The sequence below is a fragment of the Triturus cristatus genome, chromosome 3_1, assembly GCF_964204655.1.
Source record: "Triturus cristatus chromosome 3_1, aTriCri1.1, whole genome shotgun sequence".
In the NCBI taxonomy this organism is placed as follows: Eukaryota; Metazoa; Chordata; class Amphibia; order Caudata; family Salamandridae; genus Triturus; species Triturus cristatus.
In genome coordinates, this window is record NC_140583.1 from 889,255,325 (window position 1) to 889,278,352 (window position 23,028).

The window sequence follows — 23,028 nt, forward strand, 5'->3', positions numbered from 1 at the left end:
AATCAGATCCAACATACAAACGGACACCCTAATGAATAGATTCAGATCTCGAGGATACCCTGATCAGGTATTGCATGAAGCACGGAAACGATCATCCACGAAGACTCGCAGTGAACTCTTGAAGCCTCAAATCAAAGATCCCAAAAACCAAATCACCATAGTTTCCAAATACTCAACTCTGAGTAATTCATACAAACGAATTATTCGTAGACATTGGCAACTCCTCACATTGGAACAAGACTTCAACCACATATTTGACGAAACTCCCATATTTGCTTTTACCAGAAATAAGAACATAGGGGAACTTCTACAACAAATGCAACCAACCATCCAACAAACAGCAAAAGGCACAATTCCATGCCTAAACTGCAATAACTGTCATAACCTCATCAAAGGCACGCATATAACACATCCTCTGAAAGGACACAAAATTAAAATCAGAACAACAGCCACTTGTGACACCAACAACGTCCTATACATGCTTAAATGCCCCTGTGGCATGGTTTATGTTGGTCAAACCGAACGAAAAATCAAGGTTAGATTAAACGAACACAAGTCCAACATAAGAAACAAACAAATGAAGTCTACAGTTGCCCAACATTTCACCGAGGCTAAACACTCAGTAAGCCAATTAAAATTCTGCATCTTGGAAACCATTGAGAGAAAAGAAGGGAGAGACAACCACAACTTTCTCCTACAACGAGAAAATCATTGGATTTACCTATTGAACTCTATGAAGCCAAAAGGAATGAATGACCGCACAGAATTTTCTTGTTACCTTTAACATGTCATCATCCAGAAAACATTATCCACAAACATTTTTTTACCCAAACGATGCCCTGTTCTGAAATGTTGTCACTGCTCTTAAACATGTCACGTTTTTTGTTTTTTTTTTTTTCTTATTCTGTCTTCCCCTCTGTTTACCCTCAACCTCCCCACATCTTTCCAAAATCAATCCACGATATAAACCTACTCCATATCTTGTTTATTTCCTACTGCATGTTACCTCGTTCTAATTGCCACTTCTCAATTTCAATGACCACGTTAATTTCTTCACATATCTTACTCTTTGCATTACGTTCTCAGTCCTTCTTCTAGGTCACATCACCATTCACCACCAGCATATAGTCTGTTTTCACTCTCTGACCCATTACCTGTATCACGTGATCATGTCTTCGTTTTTTAAAATCCACGCACCAATCCCGATCACCACTTCACCATTGAATCCACGCTTCTGAATCCCGTACACCCGGTAAGAGACTACGCATTTAAACATCGGCGCACAATGTAATTTACTTTCTTGTAGGTTTAGCAACATTGTTTCCACACGTTAACTCTAACAGCTTCGTATTAACCGCACGACACCTCACTATCATTATCGGCACAACCTGTAACGACGCTACTACTTCGAATTAACAATTTTAGGCACTTTACACTCTTCACTATTCGTTAGCATCACAAACGCGCTAGTCACACCCCATCTTTTGTTACCTTTTACCGTTTACTCACGGGCACTCGTTTATACTTCTTCACAACTATTGTATCAGTCACTCTGCTTTACCGTTACTATCTCTTTGTGTCATGTTTCTATCGACGCTTTTCTCTTTATTTTTCCTCATCACACATATTGTATTATATCCTCGTTTAGTATAAATATGGTATATTGTATACTCACTATGTATATAATTCGCTTATAGATCTCCCCTGATGAAGGCAAATTTTGCCGAAATGCATTGGGAACGACTATGGGAATGATCATATAATTGTGAATTACAACGGCACTTTCGTCAGTCAAGGAGCAAAAATGCTGTTTGTTTTTCTATGAACGAATAGAAAACAATAAAAACTTTACCTTGAAAATATCTCAACTCGTGATGAACTATTTTCACCTAACAAATTAAAAACCGCATTCAGCGGCAATCAGCCAGTGCCTGGGGGACACACCCCATACTATTGGGGGTGCTTTTCAATGTTTAGATGTTGAACAATCACAGCAACAGCTATGAATCAAAGGTGTCAGAGCTGTGAGGATTTCAACTCCCTCAAACTCCATAGCCGTTATTTTAATTAGTATTATTCTGCAGTCTAGGGGCAAAATGTTCGAATTGCCTCATAGCCCACAGTAGCTGGGCTCTACCGACCATTAAAGGCCTGCTCCCTTGTTAAAGGTGCTCGCATTCAGCCTTTAAAGCTAGAAGTGAGCCTTTAATGGCCAGTATAGCCCGCTATGGCAGGCTATAAGGGTATAGTGGATAATGTGGAGCTTTCTGACTGTTATTAGCAAATTGCTGCTATTTAAATCAACCTAACTTGGCTCCATTTGCGAGGAAGAGCTAATTCTAAAATTGCTTGCCTCTACATAAATTGTTCTATTCAGTTTCACTGTTTGGCCAAGAAAAAGGTATTGCGCCCACCAGGGTGCACCAACTGTATTCTTCTCAGGATCCCTATCCTCAAGAAACCACAGGCCCTGAAATAATGTTTATCTGAATGTTCACCAAAGGTTTGTAAACCCACCACCCTGGCCCATTTAGTCTACCCCATCTCCGGTCCCCTACTTTAAAAAAAATAAAAACAAAGAACGAAAAAACCTAAAACAACTCCTTTTTGATCAACACCATTCTGAAGTGGATACAGTAAAAAGTAGGTTAACACCCATATTCTTTTCAATTGTGTCAATTATTTTTATTCTGTGAACCTTGTATATTTTTTTTAATGAAAATGTGATTGGTTTCGTTATTTTCTTGTACAGCACATGCAATGTTCGCAACTGTTGTACTAAAGGGCTTCGATTGAAATGTGTGCTAACGAAATGTACAGATGTCTACAAGCTCAGAGGTTTCTAGGGCATAAAGCAAAGAGAGGAACACATGTAAGATAAAGGCAGATACCTTAACCAAAATGGTCTACCGTGGCTGAGTTTATCAGCTTTTCTTACTCGCACATTTGAATTCCCAAAGGATTTGCTAAAAGTGATTCAAATGACAGGCTATCGCATCTTCAGATCTTCCTCTTTACCTCTTCTACATGTTTGCCTAATTTTCTTACTTCGTATCTGTGAATGTTGAGGTTCTGAAAGCTTAGATATGTATATCGTATGCTGGTCCAGTAAAAATTATTTTTATTTCTGCTAATAATAGCAAATAATATAACACATTCCCACCACAGGAATACAATATAAAAACATAAACTCGCAACCCATGCTCTTTTAAAGACTTGTCAAATTTATTTCGCTGACTGATAATGCACATTAGCGCCTGTGGAAATTAAGGCACTTTACAATTAACAAGAACTATTCAGAAAACGGGCAAACACCGGTAACCAGAACAAGATGTACATTGCAAAAGTTTAACTGTTAGGTGGTCGTTGGGTAATGCCTGAAGAAAGGGGTGATCAAGATTTGAAGTGTCAGTATGGACTGGGTTCGATAGTAGATCAATAAAGCAGGTTTTACATTGATAACCTGCTTCAGAGCGGGACTCGTAAGGGTCAGCGAACTTACCCAATCAAGAAATTGAGTACCTAGGGTTTTAGAGGCTTCCTGAATGAGAGAAGAGCAGGTTTGATTCTGCCATTGTTAGGTACAGTTTTCTAGACCGATATTGCTTCTTCAAAGAAGGATCTGTTTTGTGAAGAAGAGGTTCTAAATTTTGGAGACACTAGCCTGAGATCGTTATGGCTTGTAAACTTAAATCAATTCAATTGCTAATTATTTGAGATCCCCAAAATAGCCTGGTAGTGAGCAATACACTTCTTTTAGGGCATGGGTGATCGTACAGGAGCACCTACCAGAAACTGCTGAAATATCATTTATGGAAAAAAGTGACTATTTACTTATGTTCTAGTATTGTTTCTAGCACTCTCACCAATGATGTCATGCTGTCCTGAATTGGGAGATTTCATATCTAGCCACAAACCCTTTATGGCGCCCTCCCCCCCCCCCCCCCCCCTCCCTACTGGGCAGGGTAGAGTTTAGCCCCTGTTTGCAGGCCTGCAGGAGTCTGGGTCCAAAATAACTCCCTTTGGAGAAACTCTTTTACACTTGCATCTGGACCTCTTCTGAACCCCCTCCCCACCACCACCACCACCACTAAGCGTATGTATGTAGATATGTATTTGTGCATATGGTATTTCTATATTGCAAACCTAGCCAAAAGGCAGAGGAGCACTGTTCATGGTCAAAGGTAAGTTAAAAGTAGGAGTGGAAGCTGAGTTGTGGATGGGTAATGCATTGATGTAGTGTTCTTTAAAGAGGGTAGACTTCAACACTTTCCTTAATTGGAGCAGCGTTGAGGCGGCCCTGATGAATACAGGGATGTTGTTCCAGATCCCAAGGACATGGATAGAAAAGGTCTGTTGTTTTATTTTTTGGGGGGGCAAAGGAGGGGATTTGTTTTGGACACTTCATAATCTGCATTGTGATGGTGTCCTGGTGCCTGCAGGTGTGCCGAGAACCACAAGAGATGGTGATCTTGTCTTCATGATAAGCAGGGATTCTGGTTGTGATGGCTTTGTAAATAATGCAGCTGTTTTTTGAAGATTGTGCCTATTGGCAAGGAGACCTAATGGAGTTCCATCAGGGTATGGGTGATGTGATCTTTTTTCTGGCCCTTGATGAGGCATGCTGCAGCATGTAAGTTGTCAGTTGCAAGTCAGGGAGGCCATGAAGTAGGGCATTACCACTATCTAGATGCAGTAGTACAAAGGCTTGAACAGCAGTTCTGAAGCAGCTTTCTGGAAGAAACAGTTTGACTTTCTTTAGTATGAGGCTGTGTGTTTTTTGGCAATGTGTTCCTTCAGAGAGAGGTTGGTGTACAAGTTGAATCCAAGTGATATGGCATTCAGTGGGACTCTGGGTTCGATACCATTAGGGTTTGTGTCTTTGAGCCAGGTTTGTACTGTATCTTGTTTGTTGTTCTTGGCAAATGAGAATTCTGTCTTGATTGGGTTGAGCTTTGGGTAAGAGTACTTCTCAAAACTGATGGACTTGAATAAACCATCAATCTGTCCATGTGACTTAAAGTGACCAGATGACTCCATGCCAGTGTGGTATAACTCTCCTAGTTCTGGGATTTGAGTTAACATATCAGTTCATTCTCTGGGTTGTAGTCTTGGTTCTTTTTAATTGAACCTATTGGACGAAACACACCTACTAGCAATGATATGTAAAAATAAAGTCTAGGAATGGAAAAGTGGTGTTGTGGTGATATGTAGGCACCTGGTCTCCCTAATGTCTTTACATGCGACATGTAGCTGGGACCTATTCGCTTCACAGAATCAACCAATTCCTGTCCTGAAGTATTTTACATTCCAGGAGTAAGAGGGTAACCACCTCAGACACATCACACTAAGCTGGTTGCGCATCCACTCGGGCTCTCCATATCTCCTTGGTGTGAGTCAGCTGGTACACATCATGTCAATTATCTGTTTTTCAACCTTGTATTTACCACTCATACCATTCAGAAATAAAAAAGTGGTGCAGTATTTATAGCTCATTCCTCGGGAGTTTACAACCTTTGTTCACGCTGACTCTGACACTCGGGAGACTATTCAGAAGCCCCATGTCAGCTGATTTTAAATTAGTCATTGTGTTAGATAATTTTCCATAAGGAACATGATGAATCCTGTAATGTTTGCTCTGATAATGGGAGCTAATGGCAGAACTATAATTTGACATGAATATATTGTGTTATTTAAATATCCTTTACAAAAATATTGTCCAATTAGGTGTCGAATATTTATTATTAGCTCAGTACTCCGTTCCATTTGAATATATTGGAATACCCTAGACAACAGATGTGTGTGCTTTTATTTTGTTCTCTGTTGCTTTCTATGATGAATGTAAGAATGTAAATTGGCATTTCTGAAAATCGGCCTGTAAATTAGACAATATGTATACCCGTCTTACTTTGATGTACTCGATTACCATTCAGGGAATGATTTTGAAAGCTTGGCTTGAACTAACCTCAGGAAGAGAATCGTCTGCAAAGAAGGCTGTCAAGTATTTTGATGAAGCAATGCAGGAAGGGAAAGATGTTTTTGCCATGCTAGGAAAGGTAAGTGTAGTTCTGGCATCAGATAATCGTATTTAAGTACTATAGAATTCACAATAAAATAAACTATAAGTTGCTTACGATAAATTTGCGGTGAGATGGTAAAAGAATGTTAATTGTTCAAATGTTTTCTAAATATTCACCCTGACGAGAGCTGATGGTTTTGGCAGATCTCAAGCACTGCCATTGATTAGGGGGACGAGGCATCTTACCGCTGCTTTTGTTGATCAACAGGCCTTTAATCAGCTGTGATGTCCTGCTGCTTCCAAGCAAAGATTGCATCAAAATCACTCTCCCGTTCACTAGAGTAAAACAACATAATTAGAATCTTACAACGATCAGAGTACTGAATCTCTTTTTATAACCTATTTTGTTTATTTCTTAGTTCAACATTTTACATTAACTTGTCAGCAATTCCAATTCCACAGTGGCTTTTGTTGAGTTACCGGTTTAAAAATGGATCACACGGGTCATGAGTAAATGAGACATACAGCATGAAAGAATGTTTATAACATCTTATAAACATAACTGGCCCAGTTAATTAGGTAGGGAAATAAAGTTTAGTATGCCTGAACTCAGAATCTAAAGATCTTTTAGTGAGGGTGATTTTTACATTTTGTGTTTGAAAACGGCACTTTTAGAAAGTAGGTATTTTCTTGCTCAGTCATTCCGTGTGCCTCTGTTTGGAATGTGGATTGCCTGTCTGGATTATAGATGACAGAATCCAGCCCATAATATTTGTGAGCTAAAGTCCCACATTGTGATGCATCTAATATTGACTCAGCAATTTTCTTTCTCATACTCCAGAGAAGGGTTGAGGAACGAGGCCATTAGTCTTGATCCTATATCTTTTCTTGGCCCCATATCTTCACAACTTTGTTTGGACATCCCTTTCATTCATAGACCATATTCAGTCATAGATCAGTCCTTTTGCCATTCCAGACATTTACTGTGTGTGATTTTCGAGGATTCCCAAATCCTGTGTCACCACGATCAAATCCAGGTTACAGAAGTCTTTGGTATTTGAGCTGGGGTCATCTCATTCTAGCCACCAAGCAGTATATGTTTCGTTCTCACCTTTAATCACCCAAAAATACAGTATTTCATTCCCTTCCAAAACCACTGTGGGGCCTAGCCTTGGGCACACCAAGAGCATATGGTAAAACGTTCTATTTGCCAATATCCACTAACACAAGTGTTAGACTTGGCATCTTTTGCCGTGTTTCCCCTGAGTTTTTGCTTTATGACCTCCCGGTTTTGACTCTGTTTTTGCTGGCATAGTGGTTCTGCACACTTAACTCACTGTTGATCAGTGGTAAAGTGCAAGTGCTCCTGTGGTAAATTGTGTTATGGATTGGTTATGATTGGTTATTTGATTTACTTGGTAATCCCTAGTAAAGAACACTGAGCATGCCAGGGCCTGTAAATCAAATGCTAGTAGTGGGCCTGCAGCGCTGATTGTGCCACCCACGTGAGTAGCCCTGAAAGGGTAACTCAGACCTGCCATTGCAGAGTCTGCGTGCAATTTGTAACTGCCATGTCGACTTGGCCAGTGCACACACTTGCCAGTCCCTAAACTTCACTTTTCTTACATGTCAGGCACCCCTAAGGAAGGCCCAAGGTACCCCTGTGGCAGGTTGCAGTGTATGTGAAAGGTAGGACATGCCCTGGTGTGTTTGTGTGTGTGTGTGTGTGTGTAGCATGTCCTGATAGTGAATTACGGCCAATTTCGTTTTTCACTATTGCAAGGCTACCTGTTCCCCGTAGGACAAAATGGGGAGTTTGTTTATAACATCTTATAAACATACCTAGCCCAGTTAATTAGGTAGGGAAATAAAGTTTAGTATGCCTGAACTCAGAATCTAAAGATGCATCTTTTAGTGAGGGTGATTTTTACATTTTGTTTGAAAACACCACTTTTAGAAAGTAGGTATTTTCTTGCTCAGTCATGCCGTGTGCCTCTGTTTGGAATGTGGATTGCCTGTCTGGATTATGGATGACAGAAGACTGGGGAGCAGGAGTGGCTCCAGATAGTCTGGTGTGTCTGGAAAGGGCTGAATAGACCTGGGTTGCAATTGGGGATGGGGGATGAGATTTCCTTGCACCTCAAAGGGCCTAGTCTGCCTCTGACAATGCTGTCTCCACCTCCTGCCATGAAGTCACACCAGAGAAGGCAGAACTGTTTCTGGCTGGGCACAGACACTCACTGCCTAAGAGATCAAAGGATTTTGGGATATAAATATTGGGGCCAGACCCCTGAACTTTAGAACTCTTTTCGAACAAGAAAACTGCCAAGAAGAAGAGCTGGAGAAGCTGTGAGGAGGAACTACCACATTGCTGTGTGCTTTGCTGTGTTGGCCGGCAGTGGCTGCTTCTGTCTTGGGCAGTGAAAGGACTGGACTGAACTTTCTGCAGTCTACTTTTGGGAGTTTCTCCAAGGGCTTGAGGTAGAGCTTGCCCCCTGTTCAAGACATCTCAGGAACAGCAAAGACTTCAAGCTCTTCTGCCCTCAGCACTGGGGACTGTGTGTTTTGTGCTGCAACTGAAGAATAGCAACCCAACGATATCTACGACGCCGCTGCCGACTCCGTGTCCTGAAGGCAACGCCACACCGCGACCCTGGTCTCAACAACGACGCCTGTTAACACCGCCACCGAGCTGCTGCTCGCACTACAACCTGTGGGCACCGGACTCCGCACCGCTTCACGATGCCTTGGTATCCCCGATGACACTGCTCCACGCCAAAATCTACGCCGCTGCTTGCATAGTGGTTCGCGGGCACTGCTCGTAAAGTTACACGACGCACCGCCCTCATCCCGCACCGCAGCCTTGGCCTGCCGGCGCCATCAACTCCAGTACGTCAGCCGATGACAGCGCTTCAGCCACGACGACGTCGCTGCTTGCACCATGATCTGCCAGCACCGCGACGAGCACCGCCACCCTGGTCTCACAGACGACGCCATCTGACGTCGCCTCCAAGCTGCGACTTGAGGGTGCCGCACCGCTGCACTTCGCACCGCAGCACCAGACGCCTGCCAACGCCAGCGCTCCTGACTCCAACAGAGAGGAGATCGATCTGCAATGCGTGTGGACCTCGAGGGCCCCGACGACTCCTGCACCGACCTCCGGAACCAACGCCTGCGGGCCTCGTGCTTTTGGAAGCTCAACAAGAGGTCGCCGATGCCCTGCATTTCTAACAGGTACTGTTTGCTGGCCTTTCCGACACCGTAGCTGGCCCGCGACACCGCGGTCAGCCAGAACTGTTTGCATTTGTTTGCTCACGACACCGTGATAGCCCCGGACTGAGCTACCGACATCAAGGGACTGTTTTTCAAGCATATTTTGATAACCGAAGATTTTTAAGCACTGTATTGTGGATTTGTATCGTTTTTGGTCTTATCTTAAGTATATAAAAATATTGGATATTTATCTAAACTTGTGTGGTGTCCTTTAGTAGTGCTTACACTGTATTACTGTTGGTTATGTGCAAATGCTTTACACACTGCCTCTAAGATAAGCTTGACTGCTCGTGCCAAGCTACCAAGGGGGTGAGCAGGGGTTATTTTGGGAGTGTAACTCCCTTATCCTGACTAGAGTGGTAGTTTCTGCCCGACTTGGCAAAATCCTATTTCTAACAACAAGTCTGAGTCAACGCTCCTGGACCGTTTTGAAAACTGGTGTGGTAAACCCTATGTAGAATCTTGATTTGTATCTGTCTCAAGCCAAGGTCCTCTGGGTCCCTTACTTATGTTCATTTGTCATACTAATGTTTTCAGAATTTAAACATTTTCAATTTTAATTATTCACAACAAAATTATAGTTGTTACTCATTCATCTGAAACTGCTAACCAGCACTGTCAGCATCAGTAACTGTGGCCTGTTAAGGCTGTATGTTCTTTTTCTGTTACTTCATTTAGAATTTCTGTTTACCTTAAACATGTTTGAGTTTACATCCCATCCGTGAGACCCGACAGTATATCGAAAACCAATTCTCTTCATGTAAAGAAAAAGGCATGCATGCTAATAGTGCTGGTGAAGTGAAATGTTATACGTTATTTATTTGGCAGAAAAAATACCAGACGCGTTTTGGGAAAACATCGCCTTGTTCAAGTGTCAGGGGTGGCAATACAACCAGTTGTATTTATGTGAGAATGGCGACCAAAGTGATCTAGACAAAGGCATAGAGCACTCAGAACAGCAATACGCGCACACTGGAATATGGGAACTACCGAACCACCTACATTGCAGAGTTGTCAACATATAGCTCTCTCAGCGGGCGCCATTAATACGGTCTCCTGCTTGTATAGAGCGATACGGGCAGACCACAGCCACTGGAAAGACTGCGAACCATATGGAAGGACGACCTGGGCGTTCCTATTGCTGCTAAGTACTGGGACTACATCCTAGGTAGAACACCCAAGATCTCCTGAAATGCACGTTTCAAACTCATGAATTATGTGCTTCATATGTCATATCTGACCCGAAGTGCATGAGCAGGTATTTCCAAGTAGCCAGTGCGGCATGCTCTAGATGTGGAGACAGAGGAGCACGCATCTTGTACATGTTAGGGGAGTGTCCAATACTGAACACATTCTGGGATGGGGTCTTTCATACACTTGAAGAGATCATAGAGGGTGAGAGATTCCTCACGCCCCAGGGCACTGTTTGTTGAGATGGTTTCCCCACACATCTAAAACGAAAGTTACAAGTAAGTTTCAGGACTTAGCATTTAGCCTTGCCAGACAGGAGATAACAAGGATTTGGAACTCCCCTGGGGGCCCTCGGATCCCTATGTGGAGAAGAGAATTAATTAAATGAGCGGGTGTTGTGTCCTAGGGCTGCCGCTGAGGTTATAAACGGGCCCAGGACCACCCGGTGGGCGTGACTAGGGGCAGAGGCCTTAACAAACGACAGGAGCCAGTGTGGTGTTACTGCTGATCTCGCCGTCGTAGCCCTAGTGGTGTAGGTACGCGCGCGACCAACTTTTATTGGTTTAAGGGTCACATGACCCTTACGCTGTACGCCTGTTACCTCACAGGCGCAACATTACATTCCTCCCCAACAAACATCAAAGCAACACTACTGCTAAACTCTCTGGGTTGGCTCCCAGCCCAGCGCAAAACAACAAGAGCATGTTCGGATCCCAAAACAAAATAAAATAAAACAGTCTTACGTGAGGTAGTCTTTCAATCGACAGGAAGGCTCCAGGAAGGCTCTGGATTGCCCCTCACTGTATTGTGACATACCACGGCCTTGGGAGTCCCCGCTCGTGCCGTCCAGCAGACCTGCAGGGGTCAAAGTCCCTTGAGAATGGCTGTCGTTGTCCGCCGCTATGCCAGCAGTTCCTCGGTGCGGAGTTGACATCGGGCTCTCGGACTCTCCGGCATCCTCCATGACAGGCTCCGTCTCTTCTCCACTCAGCCTGGCATCTTCCACGGGTCTTGTGTTGAGGCTATTCTCCCCTTGGTTAGGTGACGGCCCGGACCTTTCAGGGTGATATTTCTTGAAGTGCGACACATTCCTTGTTATTCTCTCTCTCCCTCGAGTGGCAACGACGCAGGTTCCCCTAACGGACACCACCGTCCATGGTTCTTTTTCAAAAGTCAGACGAAACTTGCCACTGGTGATTCGGTTCTTGAGTAGCACAACGTCCCCTCTTTGGATGTGTGGCACTGTGACTCTCCGCCGGAGGCTGACATGAGCGTGTGCTTTCCGGCACCGGGCATCAATGAGGCTGTGCTTGGGGGTTTCCGGCTGCCACTCCGGGTGATGAGGGATTGAGTCGGTGACCACCCGCCCCATTAGCAGACGAGCTGGTGCTATACCAGTTGTCATGTGTGGCGTTTGACGGTAGCTCCGGTGAAAAGTGAATATGGCCAGCTCCAGGGACTGGGCCTTATCCTGCGCAATCCGGATTACTTTATTGAGTGTTCGCATAAATCTTTCAGCCTCCCCATTCGCCTGGGGCCACCGAGGGGTGATTCTGCGATGGTGAATGTCTTGAGCTTGCAGGTATGAGGCAAATTCTTGGCTTTGGAATGGAGATCCATTATCCGTTCTTAGTTCTTGCATGAGTATATGGGCGGCCATGATTTTCTCGAGTTTTGGTATGACCTCCGTGGCACTGAGCACTGATATTATTTCAACTTCAGGATATTTGGAATGGTCATCAATGGCTACAAGGGTATGGCGACCATCAGGAAGACTGCCGAAGTCTAAACTCACTCGGGACCACGGGACTCTCGGTCTGGGTTCCACAATTACAGGAGCAGGTCGGGGTGTCTCCCCGATTACTTGGTAAGCTGCACAGGCCCGGACCGTGGCCTCTACGAGGTCGTTCATCAGCGGGAACCAAACCTTAGTGCGAAGCCGCGACTTTGTTTTGACCATACCTTGATGCCCAATGTGTGCAAGGTCCACCACTCGTTGGGTTAAGGATGTCAGAATCACCAGCCGATGTCCCCTCAACAAGCACCCCGTGTCATCTTCGGTGAGCTCATCCCTGACATAATGCAGACTGTCCATAATCCGTTGTGCATTGACCGTCAGACTTCTCCATTCCTCCTTGGCCCGGTGCCAGTTACCATTCCGTAGGGCTACCTTGGCACGTTGCAGACATTCATCTTGTCTCGTTGCTTCCTATAGGCTCTCCATGGAAAAGGGTGTGGGGCAGGACCGAGCGGTGATGCACCGGACGTATTCTACTGTGTCAGCCGCATCTTCCATCTCCTGATCAGTGGCATACCGGGGATGGCGGGACAGGAAGTCAGCCGGATTCCTAGAACCAGGCTGGTACTCTACTTTGCAATTATAGTTCTGGAGATGTAGCATCCACTTCTCGATCCATGGCGGTGGTTTGGTCGAGGTTCCTGAGAAGAGGGCTACAAGCGGCTTATGGTCCGTTGCCACTACGAATGGCTTCCCGTAGACATACAGGTGAAAATGGCGGCACCCCCAGTGAATAGCGATGGCTTCCTTTTCGATTTGGGAGTATTTTTGTTCCGTTTCGGTGAGGGATCGGCTGGCGAACGCCACGGGGGCCCAATCTTCATTCGGGTTTCTTCTTTGCAGGAGCACCGCCCCTAATCCCACAGGGCCAGCATCCACCGTGACTAGTGTCAGCTTCCTGGGATCAAAGAAGGCCAGCGTGGTGGCTTCCGAAAGAGCCTCCTTGATTTTCTCAAATGCCTGGGCCTGTTTAGGGCCCCACTTCCAGGTGGTGGATTCTTTGGTGAGTTCCTTCAGCGGTACTGTCAGGTTGGCCAGATCCCGGATGAACCTCCCGTAGTAGTTCACCATACCGAGGAAGCTGCGAACCTCGGTGACGTTGGTGGGAGCGACGGCCTCTTTAATGTCCCGAACTTTTTCTGGGTCTGGGTTGACCCCCTCCGTGGAAAATGTGTAGCCAAAAAATTTTAACTTCTGGCGTAGGAACTCACGTTTTTCTCTGTGAACGGTGAGGCCTGCATCCCTCAAGCGGCGTAGTACTTAAAGGAGGCGTTCGTTGTGTTCTTGGATGGTTTTTGGATGGTTTTAGCGTGTATCATAATGTCATCACTGACATTGATGACACCGGGGATGTCCGCAATCAATTCCTGTATGATGTTCTGGAATACTTCCGCGGCCCTGGATACCCCAAAACTCAACCTTGTGTACCTCCTGAGCCCCACGTGTGTTGAGAATGTGGTGATATTCCGGGAAGCCTCATCTAACACCAGCTGATGATATCCGAACCTCAGATCCGACTTGGAGAACCAGCAGGCTCCTGCCATCTCCCCAATGAGGTCATCTATCGTGGGGGTGATGTGATGTTCCCGCTTGATCGCGACGTTGGGCAGCCTCATGTCAACACAAATCCTCACCACGCCCGGCTGTTTGGGCTTCCGAGTGACAACGATCGGGGACACCCACGGGGTGGGACCGGACACCTTCTCAATTATCCCGGCGGCCTCCAATTTCTTGAGTTCCTCCTCGACCAGGGGCCACAAGTGGAACACTATTCGCCGGTTTCGTAATGCGACAGGCTGGACCGTAGGATCAATGTGGAGGTGGATCTCTTTTCCTCTGAACTTCCCGATCCCCTGGAATACTTCCGCAAATTCGGCAAGGAGGTGCTGAAGGGATTCCTGGTGCACCCCGAAGGCAAATGTTACGACTCCCAAGTCCTCGGCCGCTCGGCACCCCAGGAGCATCCCCTGGCCATCTTTGGTGACGTAGACGTTGGTAGTGATGGACTGTGTGCTGTGTGATATAGTCGTTCGGAACCGTCTTCATATCCTCAGAGGAGCGTCTTGACCATATGCAAATACAGTTATGGTTGAGGGGTGGAGGGCTGATCTTGGATTCATGGTGCTGTGTAGGGTTAATGCCATGATATTGATGGTGGCACCTGTATCCACGACTGCTGCATTGTGATAGGCGCCTCACTTTTCGGGTGGTGGTGCCAATCATGTGGATCTTGTGCACTACTCTCTCTTCCTCCTCATCATCGTCCATGTCGCTGGGTCCTGGGTCTTCTTCCTTGAGAGTGTTCGCCACTTGGCTGGGCTTGCGATACTTCTTTGACAGGCACACTTTTTCAAAGTGATTAAACCGTCCGCACCCCGAGCACCTTTTACCTTTCGCGGGGCACTCGGTCGCCGGGTGTGGTGATCCTCCGCACTATCCGCATGACTTGGCTTGTCCCGGGGAGGAGGTTCCTGGTCCTTTCTTGCCCCACCTCTGTGGGGGGTTTGGTCGTTACAGCATTTACCGGTTCAGTTTTTACTGGTGCTTGGAGAGCCACCTCCATGTGCGCCGCACGCGCTTTTGACAACTCTTTGGTCCGACCCAGGGTTAGTATTTCCGCCAGGGACTTTCCAGACTCTTCTAGTATACGCTCTCGCAGCTTGGCCGACGCACAGCCCTGGATGATCTGTCCCCTAATTTCTTCTGTTTCATCGCGGAACCCACACGTGGTCGCTATGTTCTTCAGTCGGGCGTGATACGTGTCTAATGATTCTTCAGGAAGCTGGCGCGCTTGTCGAAGATAAACCTTTCGTAGTCTTGATTGGCCATCAGTTCGAAGTGTTGATTGAGGGCATTTATCAGTGTGTGGTGGCTCTTGGGGGTGGCCTCTACTAGCGTTTTGACAATGTTGTGGATGTCTTTGCCTCCCAAGTGTATCAACATTGCCCTTTTCTGGTCTTTGTGGACCTTGGTGGCCTCGAAGAAGATACGCAGGCGGTCCACCCAGTCCTTCCATTTGGCCGCTAGCGATGAGGGCGACCCCTCCACTATGAATGGCTCAATGGGTGGTATTGTGGCCATCTTCACTGCCGTGCCTTGTGCCCAGGCCCCTCCTGACCTCTCTGCTTCTTTGGGACGTGTGTGTGTGTTGCTCCAGTGCGCGTGGGCTGTCCTCTTTCCTGGGGCTCACACCCCTCTCCCTCCGGGTCTGGGACGCTTGCTGTGGGTGAGGTCTTATGCCCCTCCAGTCAGTGGGCCTCTCTGCGGTGCAAGACACTCCGACCTCCAGTATTGTGGGCCTGCTTCCTCCCCTCCCTCTCACAGTCAGGGACACAGTGGTACTCACTGGGCTCTTGGATGCAGCTCCCGCCCTGAGGTGTCTCCTGGTGGCAGGATGCAGGGGCCTGCACGTGGTTGCAGACAGCAGGGCCCAGTAGCAGAATGGCACTGCAGGCAGCAAGGCCACGTGGGCGGTGGGACGATGCACCGCGCATCTCCCGCTTCGCGGGACAGCTCCACCCGACAGCAGCGCCTCCGCATAGATTAGCGGGCGCCCCGCTCAGTGCACCGTTACGAACAGCGCCGAGCGTCACGCACTGGGGCACGAGCGCTGCAAGCCGAAGGCAGCGCTCGCGGCCGCCACACCAGCGCACGGTTCGTCAGGCGAGGTCACGCCCACCCTCGTCGCCAATTTGTTGTGTCCTAGGGCTGCCACTGGGGGTATAAGCGGGCCCAGGACCACCCGGTGGGCGCGACTAGGGACAGAGGCCTTAACAAACGACAGGAGCCAGTGTGGTGTTACTGCTGATCTCGTCGTCGTAGCCCTAGTGGCGCACGTACGCATGCGACCAACTTTTATTGGTTTAAGGGTCACTTGACCCTTACGCTTACGCTGTACGCCTGTTACATCACAGGCGCAACATTACAGCTGGCTGAGAGCGGAGAATACTCCTATGAGAAGCCCGAAGAGGCGTAGTAAAAATTGAAGTAGCCAGAGCCTGGAGAGCCTTGGTGGATAGTCTGTCCAACCCAGAGCCGGAAACCCCCGTGGATCACCTACAGGATCGCTATGATTGTTCTTGTTTAGAGATATACCACCTGCTCTGCCCCGTATTGTGAGCCCTTCAATATTTACTGCAAATGTATACTTAACTGTCTGTATTTATTATCTTCTTCTGGGGCGCGCTTGAGCCCCTCATAGACCTTAATATGTAATTTCACTACTGCCATGCTGTATTGTCTCGTGGGGGGTGAGAGTTGAATGTTTCTGAAATGAATATCATTAGACAGACAAACTAGAATTGCATTGATTTCACTACTCCGTGTATGAAAACCAATAAAATCTGTTTGAAAAAACCCAAAAGGGACATAGAAAAAGGACATAGGTTTCAATTCATACATCAATCTGCAGCCAAACAGGCGCCATCTTGGAATACTGTTAAACCATTTATCTAGAAGGTCATTGCTTGTATCCTGATGGCTTGGCATCTAAGTTATTCTCAATCCTCTGGGTACCGTCTTTACTTCTAGATATTTTTTCAGGGATGTCACTTCCCACCATTTATTAATCTCTTTTTTGATAACTTTTGCCCTGAGTTTTAGTTTACTTTTGATATCCATTTTTTTCTGTAGGCTCCATTGCGTCATTTGTAGAAGCATTTGTGTTTGTTTATGCAAATGTATGGGTCTAGTCCTTAAATAGTGCTTTAATGCGCTTATGCCATCTTCATGGGAAATACTGGTGTACAGCGCATACTATGTCCTAAACCCTGAGTATATAAAGTATAGTATAGGTATTCTGAGATGTTCTACCTTCAAAAACTTGTATTCCTCCCGTGCTATCAATCCCACCCCTCTCCATCTTGATAAATCCTCCTGAAATTTGGTCCTAATTTCTGTGATGTTAGTTTGTTCAACTTTACAATAGCTTTCCCTATCACTCAGTTGTCTCTTGGCCTCACTTACATACATGTTCAGAAGCCACAATACAATGTTGCCCCCTTTATCTGATGAGCGTACAACTACATCCTTCCTGTTTTTTTACTTCTTTGATCACCCAATGATACATGCGTGTTTGGGTTAGCTTTAGTCTTTTGAAACTTTGGCTGGATTCTATGGATAGCTCCTTCAGATCTGCAATTACCAAATCTGAATAAATGTCCAAAGAATCCATATGCATCATTGGTAAAAAAAGACCGATTTCGGTTTATATGGTGTCGCCACACTGCCATAGATATCTATTCCTAATGCATCGTCTGTTTCTGCTGTTGGTCTCATTGTAGTTGGTTCTTCTGCAGTTGTTTGTAGTTGATTTAAGTCCTGTAATAGATTCATGTCAGCTACCACCAAGTTACTCCTTGGTTGATTTTCCTGAGTTCCATGAATGCTTCATCTGATTTTGTAGCAAATATAGATAGATATATTTTTTTTACTGGAAAAAAAACAAAGGTTACAGGGAAATTCAGCAGTTATAGTTACCTATACTAACTATAATTTACGCCCCCGCAATGCACTGCTTATGACCTCACATTTTACATCACTGATGACCTGGTCAGTGACCTCACTGATGACATCTCAAATGACATTACTGATGACATCACTGGTATCTATGCTGCACAGCCGTGGCCAGTTTAGGTAAGAGCGGCGGGGTGAGGGGGGTGGGGGGGAGTCATCAGACGACAAGCAAAAAAAAAATGTAAAAAGAAAACCACTCACCTTGCACTTGCCGCATCGCCGAGTCGGCAATGCGGCGAGCGCAAGATAAGTGTTTTAAACATTTGTTTTCACTTGTTTACTCCCCCCTCCTGCCCCACTGCTCTTACCTGCACTGGCCGCTACTGATGATGTACTCTTTGTAAGGTTCTACTCTAGAATGTTTTCGGGTGCAGTCTATTCAGGAGATTCTGAAAAGGACAATGGGAGCAGGAGGGCTATGGCTGATGTTTTTATCAATAAATCATACATGTTGACTCCTATTTTTAAGGACCATCCAATGTATTTACAGATAGCTTTACAGTGTTCGACTCCTTGCTTCTATTGATTTGTACAAAAAATACATGCAATATTGTAGACTCTTTACCCATAGTATCCTCCCAACAGCTACAGAAATCCTGATGATTTTCTTTTCCTTGTATTATGCAGTTTCCGAGGCCTCTCTGTCAGTCACCTTTATTCTGAAACACCGGCATGGGTTCCCTTATTGTTTACTGTAACCAGATATTAAAGCACAGAAATGTTTGTTTTAAAATAAGCTAACACAATGAAACATGACTCTGATTATCTTATTCACTCAAATCAGTCCACAGATATTCGTTCACCCATATGCTATCATACCTACAAATCCTCATAACCTGTAGTCATCTTAGTAAAAGGTCAACACAGACCCAGTGAAATATATATATGCACATTCACCTCCCAACGGATTACCCTACTCCTACATCCACACGTTAACAAACGTGTACATATGACGACCAGTCAACCAACAAACGTGCAAACGGTTATTCTTGAATAAAGAAATGCTTAATGCAGGACCTAAAATGTTGTTTTGCTCTTTTTTTATTCTTTATCTGTTAGGCACAATATTTTGAAATGAGGCAAAATTATTCAGGAGCCCTGGAAACAGTGAACCAGATGATTACAAGTTTTCCGAGCTTTCTTCCAGGATTTGTGAAGAAAATGAAGCTACATCTGGCTTTACAAGACTGGGAGCAGACTGTTGATTCAGCACTGAGGTTGAGTATTCTGTGCATGGCGATCAACATAGTGTTCTCTGACATCTATATTTACCATGTTATTTTTTTCTCACACTTTGATGTATTACATAATTCAGACTCAAAGGAAAATAGTTAAATAAGCCGTTGTGAGCATTGTTCATTGAGCTCACTTGATTTGGATGGGCTTTAATTATACTGCTATGTGGTTTTATGTATTATTTTGCCTTAATCTGTTCTAGCTTCGCCTCATTTTTATGTACGTCTATGAGAACAAGAAAACTGACCAACTGTTGATATGAATTTTCTGGTCTTTTAAAAAATTAATTTGTGATGTATTTTTGTAACTTTTATGATTGATATTTTATTAATCGAATAATGTGATTTGATTTTATTTGATAATTCAGACTCCTGATACATATATACTTGCTCCGTGGTATAAAAGTGCTGTTAATAATCTTCTGTCTCACTGTGGAATTTGACTGGAAATTGGGGATCAGCTAAACTGACGGGACAGCCGGAAGTTGCCTAAAAGCCTTCGACCTGGTGGGAGGTATCGTGTTTTTCTATAAACCTCTATCTCCGAAACGATCGTGTGCCAAAGCACTTGTGTGCATACGCACTGTTTATTTTTGAATCCGTGCACATGCAGAGAACAGGAAAGATAGCAAGTTAAATAGGGCAGACTGCCTCCATGAAGTTTCTATATTGGCAGACTGAAAAACTCACATGACAAACAATAATGCTTTACACACCAGAGAGATTATGTGGAAAGTGGCATGATCTTATTGCTTTGCATACTGGTTGGTGAGTTCAAGCATGCATAAAAATAATGCTTTGCATACTAGAGGTAGAAAGTGGCTTGGAACAGCGTTATACATGTAGAGGGAGCCTCTGGAATGACACTGGTGCTTTACGTATAGTAAGTAAAATATTTCTAAAACGCAGCGTATGCCGAGGCGTCTTAGCACTAAAAAATACGATGCTTCACTAGCCTGGGAGGAGCGATTACATAGACTAAAAGGGAAAAAACCTTGTTTTGAGCTACTTCCGAAAAGAAAGCCTATCAGGTTGAGATCTGAGGTAGGGAGGCATGGTATTCCAAAGCTTGCAAGCCAAGTGGGAGAGACTTCTGCCACCCCACTTGGCCTTTCTGACCCTGGGAAAAACGACCAGACGAGCGTTAGCAGACCTCAAGTCGCATCGATGAACGTACCAGACAGAGTTTCTCGAGGCTGCGTAGCCTGAATCCGTTCAATGCCTTGTGGACCATACACAGTGCCTTGAATTTAATCCTCTCTAGAACTGGCAACCAGTGAAGATCCTTAATGCTGTTAGATATGGAGCAGAATTTAGGAATTTTCAACCGCAAACGAGCTGTGGCATTCTGCAGAGACTGAAATTTTGATTGCAGTAGTTTGTCTATTCTCAGATAGAGAGCATTATAATATTCTATCTTGGACAGAATCAAGGCAACTATTACTGTTTTTTACAATTCCAGGGGGATGAAAGGGAAAATCTTCCTCAGGATCTTTAAAAGATAAAAACATGAGGCAGTGCTGTGATTGATGTGTTCTGAAAAGCAGAGCTGGCTATCTAACAGAACCCCAAGATTTTTCACTTTATTGACTGGGGCTGGACTCAGACCAGAGTCTTCCGGCCACTAGGAGTCATTCCAGAAATTGGGATCATTCCAAAACAATATCACCTCCTTTTTTCTCTCCGTTTAGCTTTAAGTAGTTCTCATGCATCCACCTAGTGATTTGTGCCAGACAGTTGTTAAACTGTCTAGCCACGGAGTGTACGTCCGATGTAATGGAAACCACTATCTGCGTATCGTCTGTGTAGGATATAGATATACCACGTATGGGGTAGAAGCTAGCTTGTGATGGTCTTTTACATACTGTGGGGTGAGAATGACATTGTAATGAGAGTTTACATACATAAGTGGTTGAAGGTTGGGTCCAATATGATACTGACACTTATTGTACTAGGATGAGGAGTATCTTGTGCCTTTTCTCAGGAAAATTTGTGAAAAGTGACATGGCATTGATTCCTTACAAACTTGTGAAAATATGGCGATGGCAGCTTACTGGAGTGCAATACAGAACTTGGCAGTGCCAGTCTTTCATACATAAGTGGTTGAAGGTTGGGTCCAATATGATACTGACACTTATTGTACTAGGACGAGGAGTATCTTCAGAGTCGCATTCTATTGCTTGTGCCTTTTCTCAGGAAAATTGGTAAAAAGTGACATGACATTGATTCCTTACAAACTTGTGAAAATATGGTGATGGCAGCTTACTGGATGGAAATACAGAACTTGGCAGTGCCAGTCTTTCATATTGTGGAAGGCACACACTGTCATTCCTAACCTAATGGTAAACTCTGAGGTCTGAGCCTTCAAAGGCAGTGACCTGAGAGTAGTACTTATTCTGCACTAGTCTTAGCAAGTTAAGAAAATAACTTTATTGCTCTCTAATAATAATAATATTTATAAAGCGCGTGGCTACCTCCAACGGAGGTGTCCCGGCGCTAAGGTAGCAGATTCACACTAGAAGGCTCAGGAAGAGGAGCTATGTAAGGTTAAAGAGACAGGTTTTTAGACCCCTCCTGAAGGCTGGTTCTGGCTCCGTCATGCGGAGATGGAGAGGCATAACATTCCAGAGCTTCGCAGCTCTAACTGCGAATGCTCTACCGCCTATACTGACCTTATGGAAACGAGGGGTCTTGAGCAATTTCATGTGATTTGATCTTGGGACCCGGTCTTGCTGATAATTTTGCAATCTATGTCTCAGATAGCCGGGCCCGACCCATGGTGGCTCTGTAGGCCAGAGTAAGCGACTTAAATTCAATCCTCCTACTGATGGGTAGCCAGTGGAGGCTCTGCAGATTGGCGGAACGGCATGTTTCTAATCAATCTGGCTGCAGCGTTTTGAATTATTTGCAGCCTGCAGACAAGATGGGATGGAAGTCCTAAATAGAGACTATTAGAATAGTCCAGCCGGGATGTGTCCAATGCGTGGACCACAGTCTTCCTGCAATCCATTGGAAGAAAGTGAAGAAATCTCCTCAAAGCTCCCAGCTTCCAGAAGCAAAAGGAGGAAACCTGGCAAATCTGGGTCATTATGAATTTAAACCCTAGATTTCTAGCCGAATCCACCGAAACAGGTGGAGGATTCAGCTCTGGTGGCCACCAGAGCTCAGAAGGTGGCGGGACTGGTTGGTTGAAGAATAGAATTTGTTTTCTCGGTGTTCAACTTTAAGCAATTCCAAATCATCCAGGCCGAGATGTTATTCATGCATTGCCTAAAGTTGACAAAAGCCACCTCTGAGTGTTCTCTGAATGAGAACACCAGCTGGGTGTCATCAGCGTAGGAGATCACTTTCACTCCAAATGTCTCAACCAAGGTCGCAAGAGGGGTGAGGTATACATTAAAAAGTATGGGATCCCTGAGGGACCCCACATGCAAGAGGCTTCTGCAGGAAACATAAGGGTGCAGAAATACTCGTTGTGAGTATTTGTTGTGACTAATGGAGTCAGGAAAAAGTGGTTCCTGTACTCCCAGATGTTTAAGTCTCTCCAGGAGAATCGGATGGGCTACAGTGTCAAATGCTGCGGACAGGTCTAGCAGCACCAGCATTGCTGAGCTGCCCTGGTCCACAGCCTCACGCACATTTTCCGCAACTACCAGAAGTGCTGTCTTTGTGCTATGTCCCGCTCTAAAGCCAGATTGAGAATCATGGGACCGATTATTTCATTCCAGGAATTCAGAGAGTTGTCTCCGAACTTCCTGCTCAAGAAGTTTAGCTGGAGCAGGCACGGGAGAGATGGGCCTAAAGTTTTTATGTTCTGCTTGGTCAGCATCTGGTTTCTTGAGGATTGGCAGTAGGAAGGCTTGTTTCCATACTGCTGGATGGATACCAGGAGTCAAGGAAGAGTTCCAGATCTGGTTCAGGGGAGTATTTGAGCAGGGGTCCAGCACTTTAAAAAAAACTGAGCTGGACAGGATCTCCCGGGGATCCAGATTTATATT

At 45.2% G+C, this 23,028-nt stretch overlaps 1 protein-coding gene across 1 annotated transcript in view; it reads left to right on the forward strand.

The window, feature by feature from the left end:
* Nucleotides 1–23,028, forward strand: part of TTC21B (tetratricopeptide repeat domain 21B) — a 557,642-nt gene that overhangs the window by 108,296 nt on the left and 426,318 nt on the right. The window contains exons 5-6 of the mRNA XM_085645393.1: nt 5,934–6,056; nt 18,855–19,012. Coding sequence (XP_085501519.1) covers nt 5,934–6,056; nt 18,855–19,012 — 281 coding nt within the window. The remainder of the gene's footprint in view (nt 1–5,933; nt 6,057–18,854; nt 19,013–23,028) is intronic.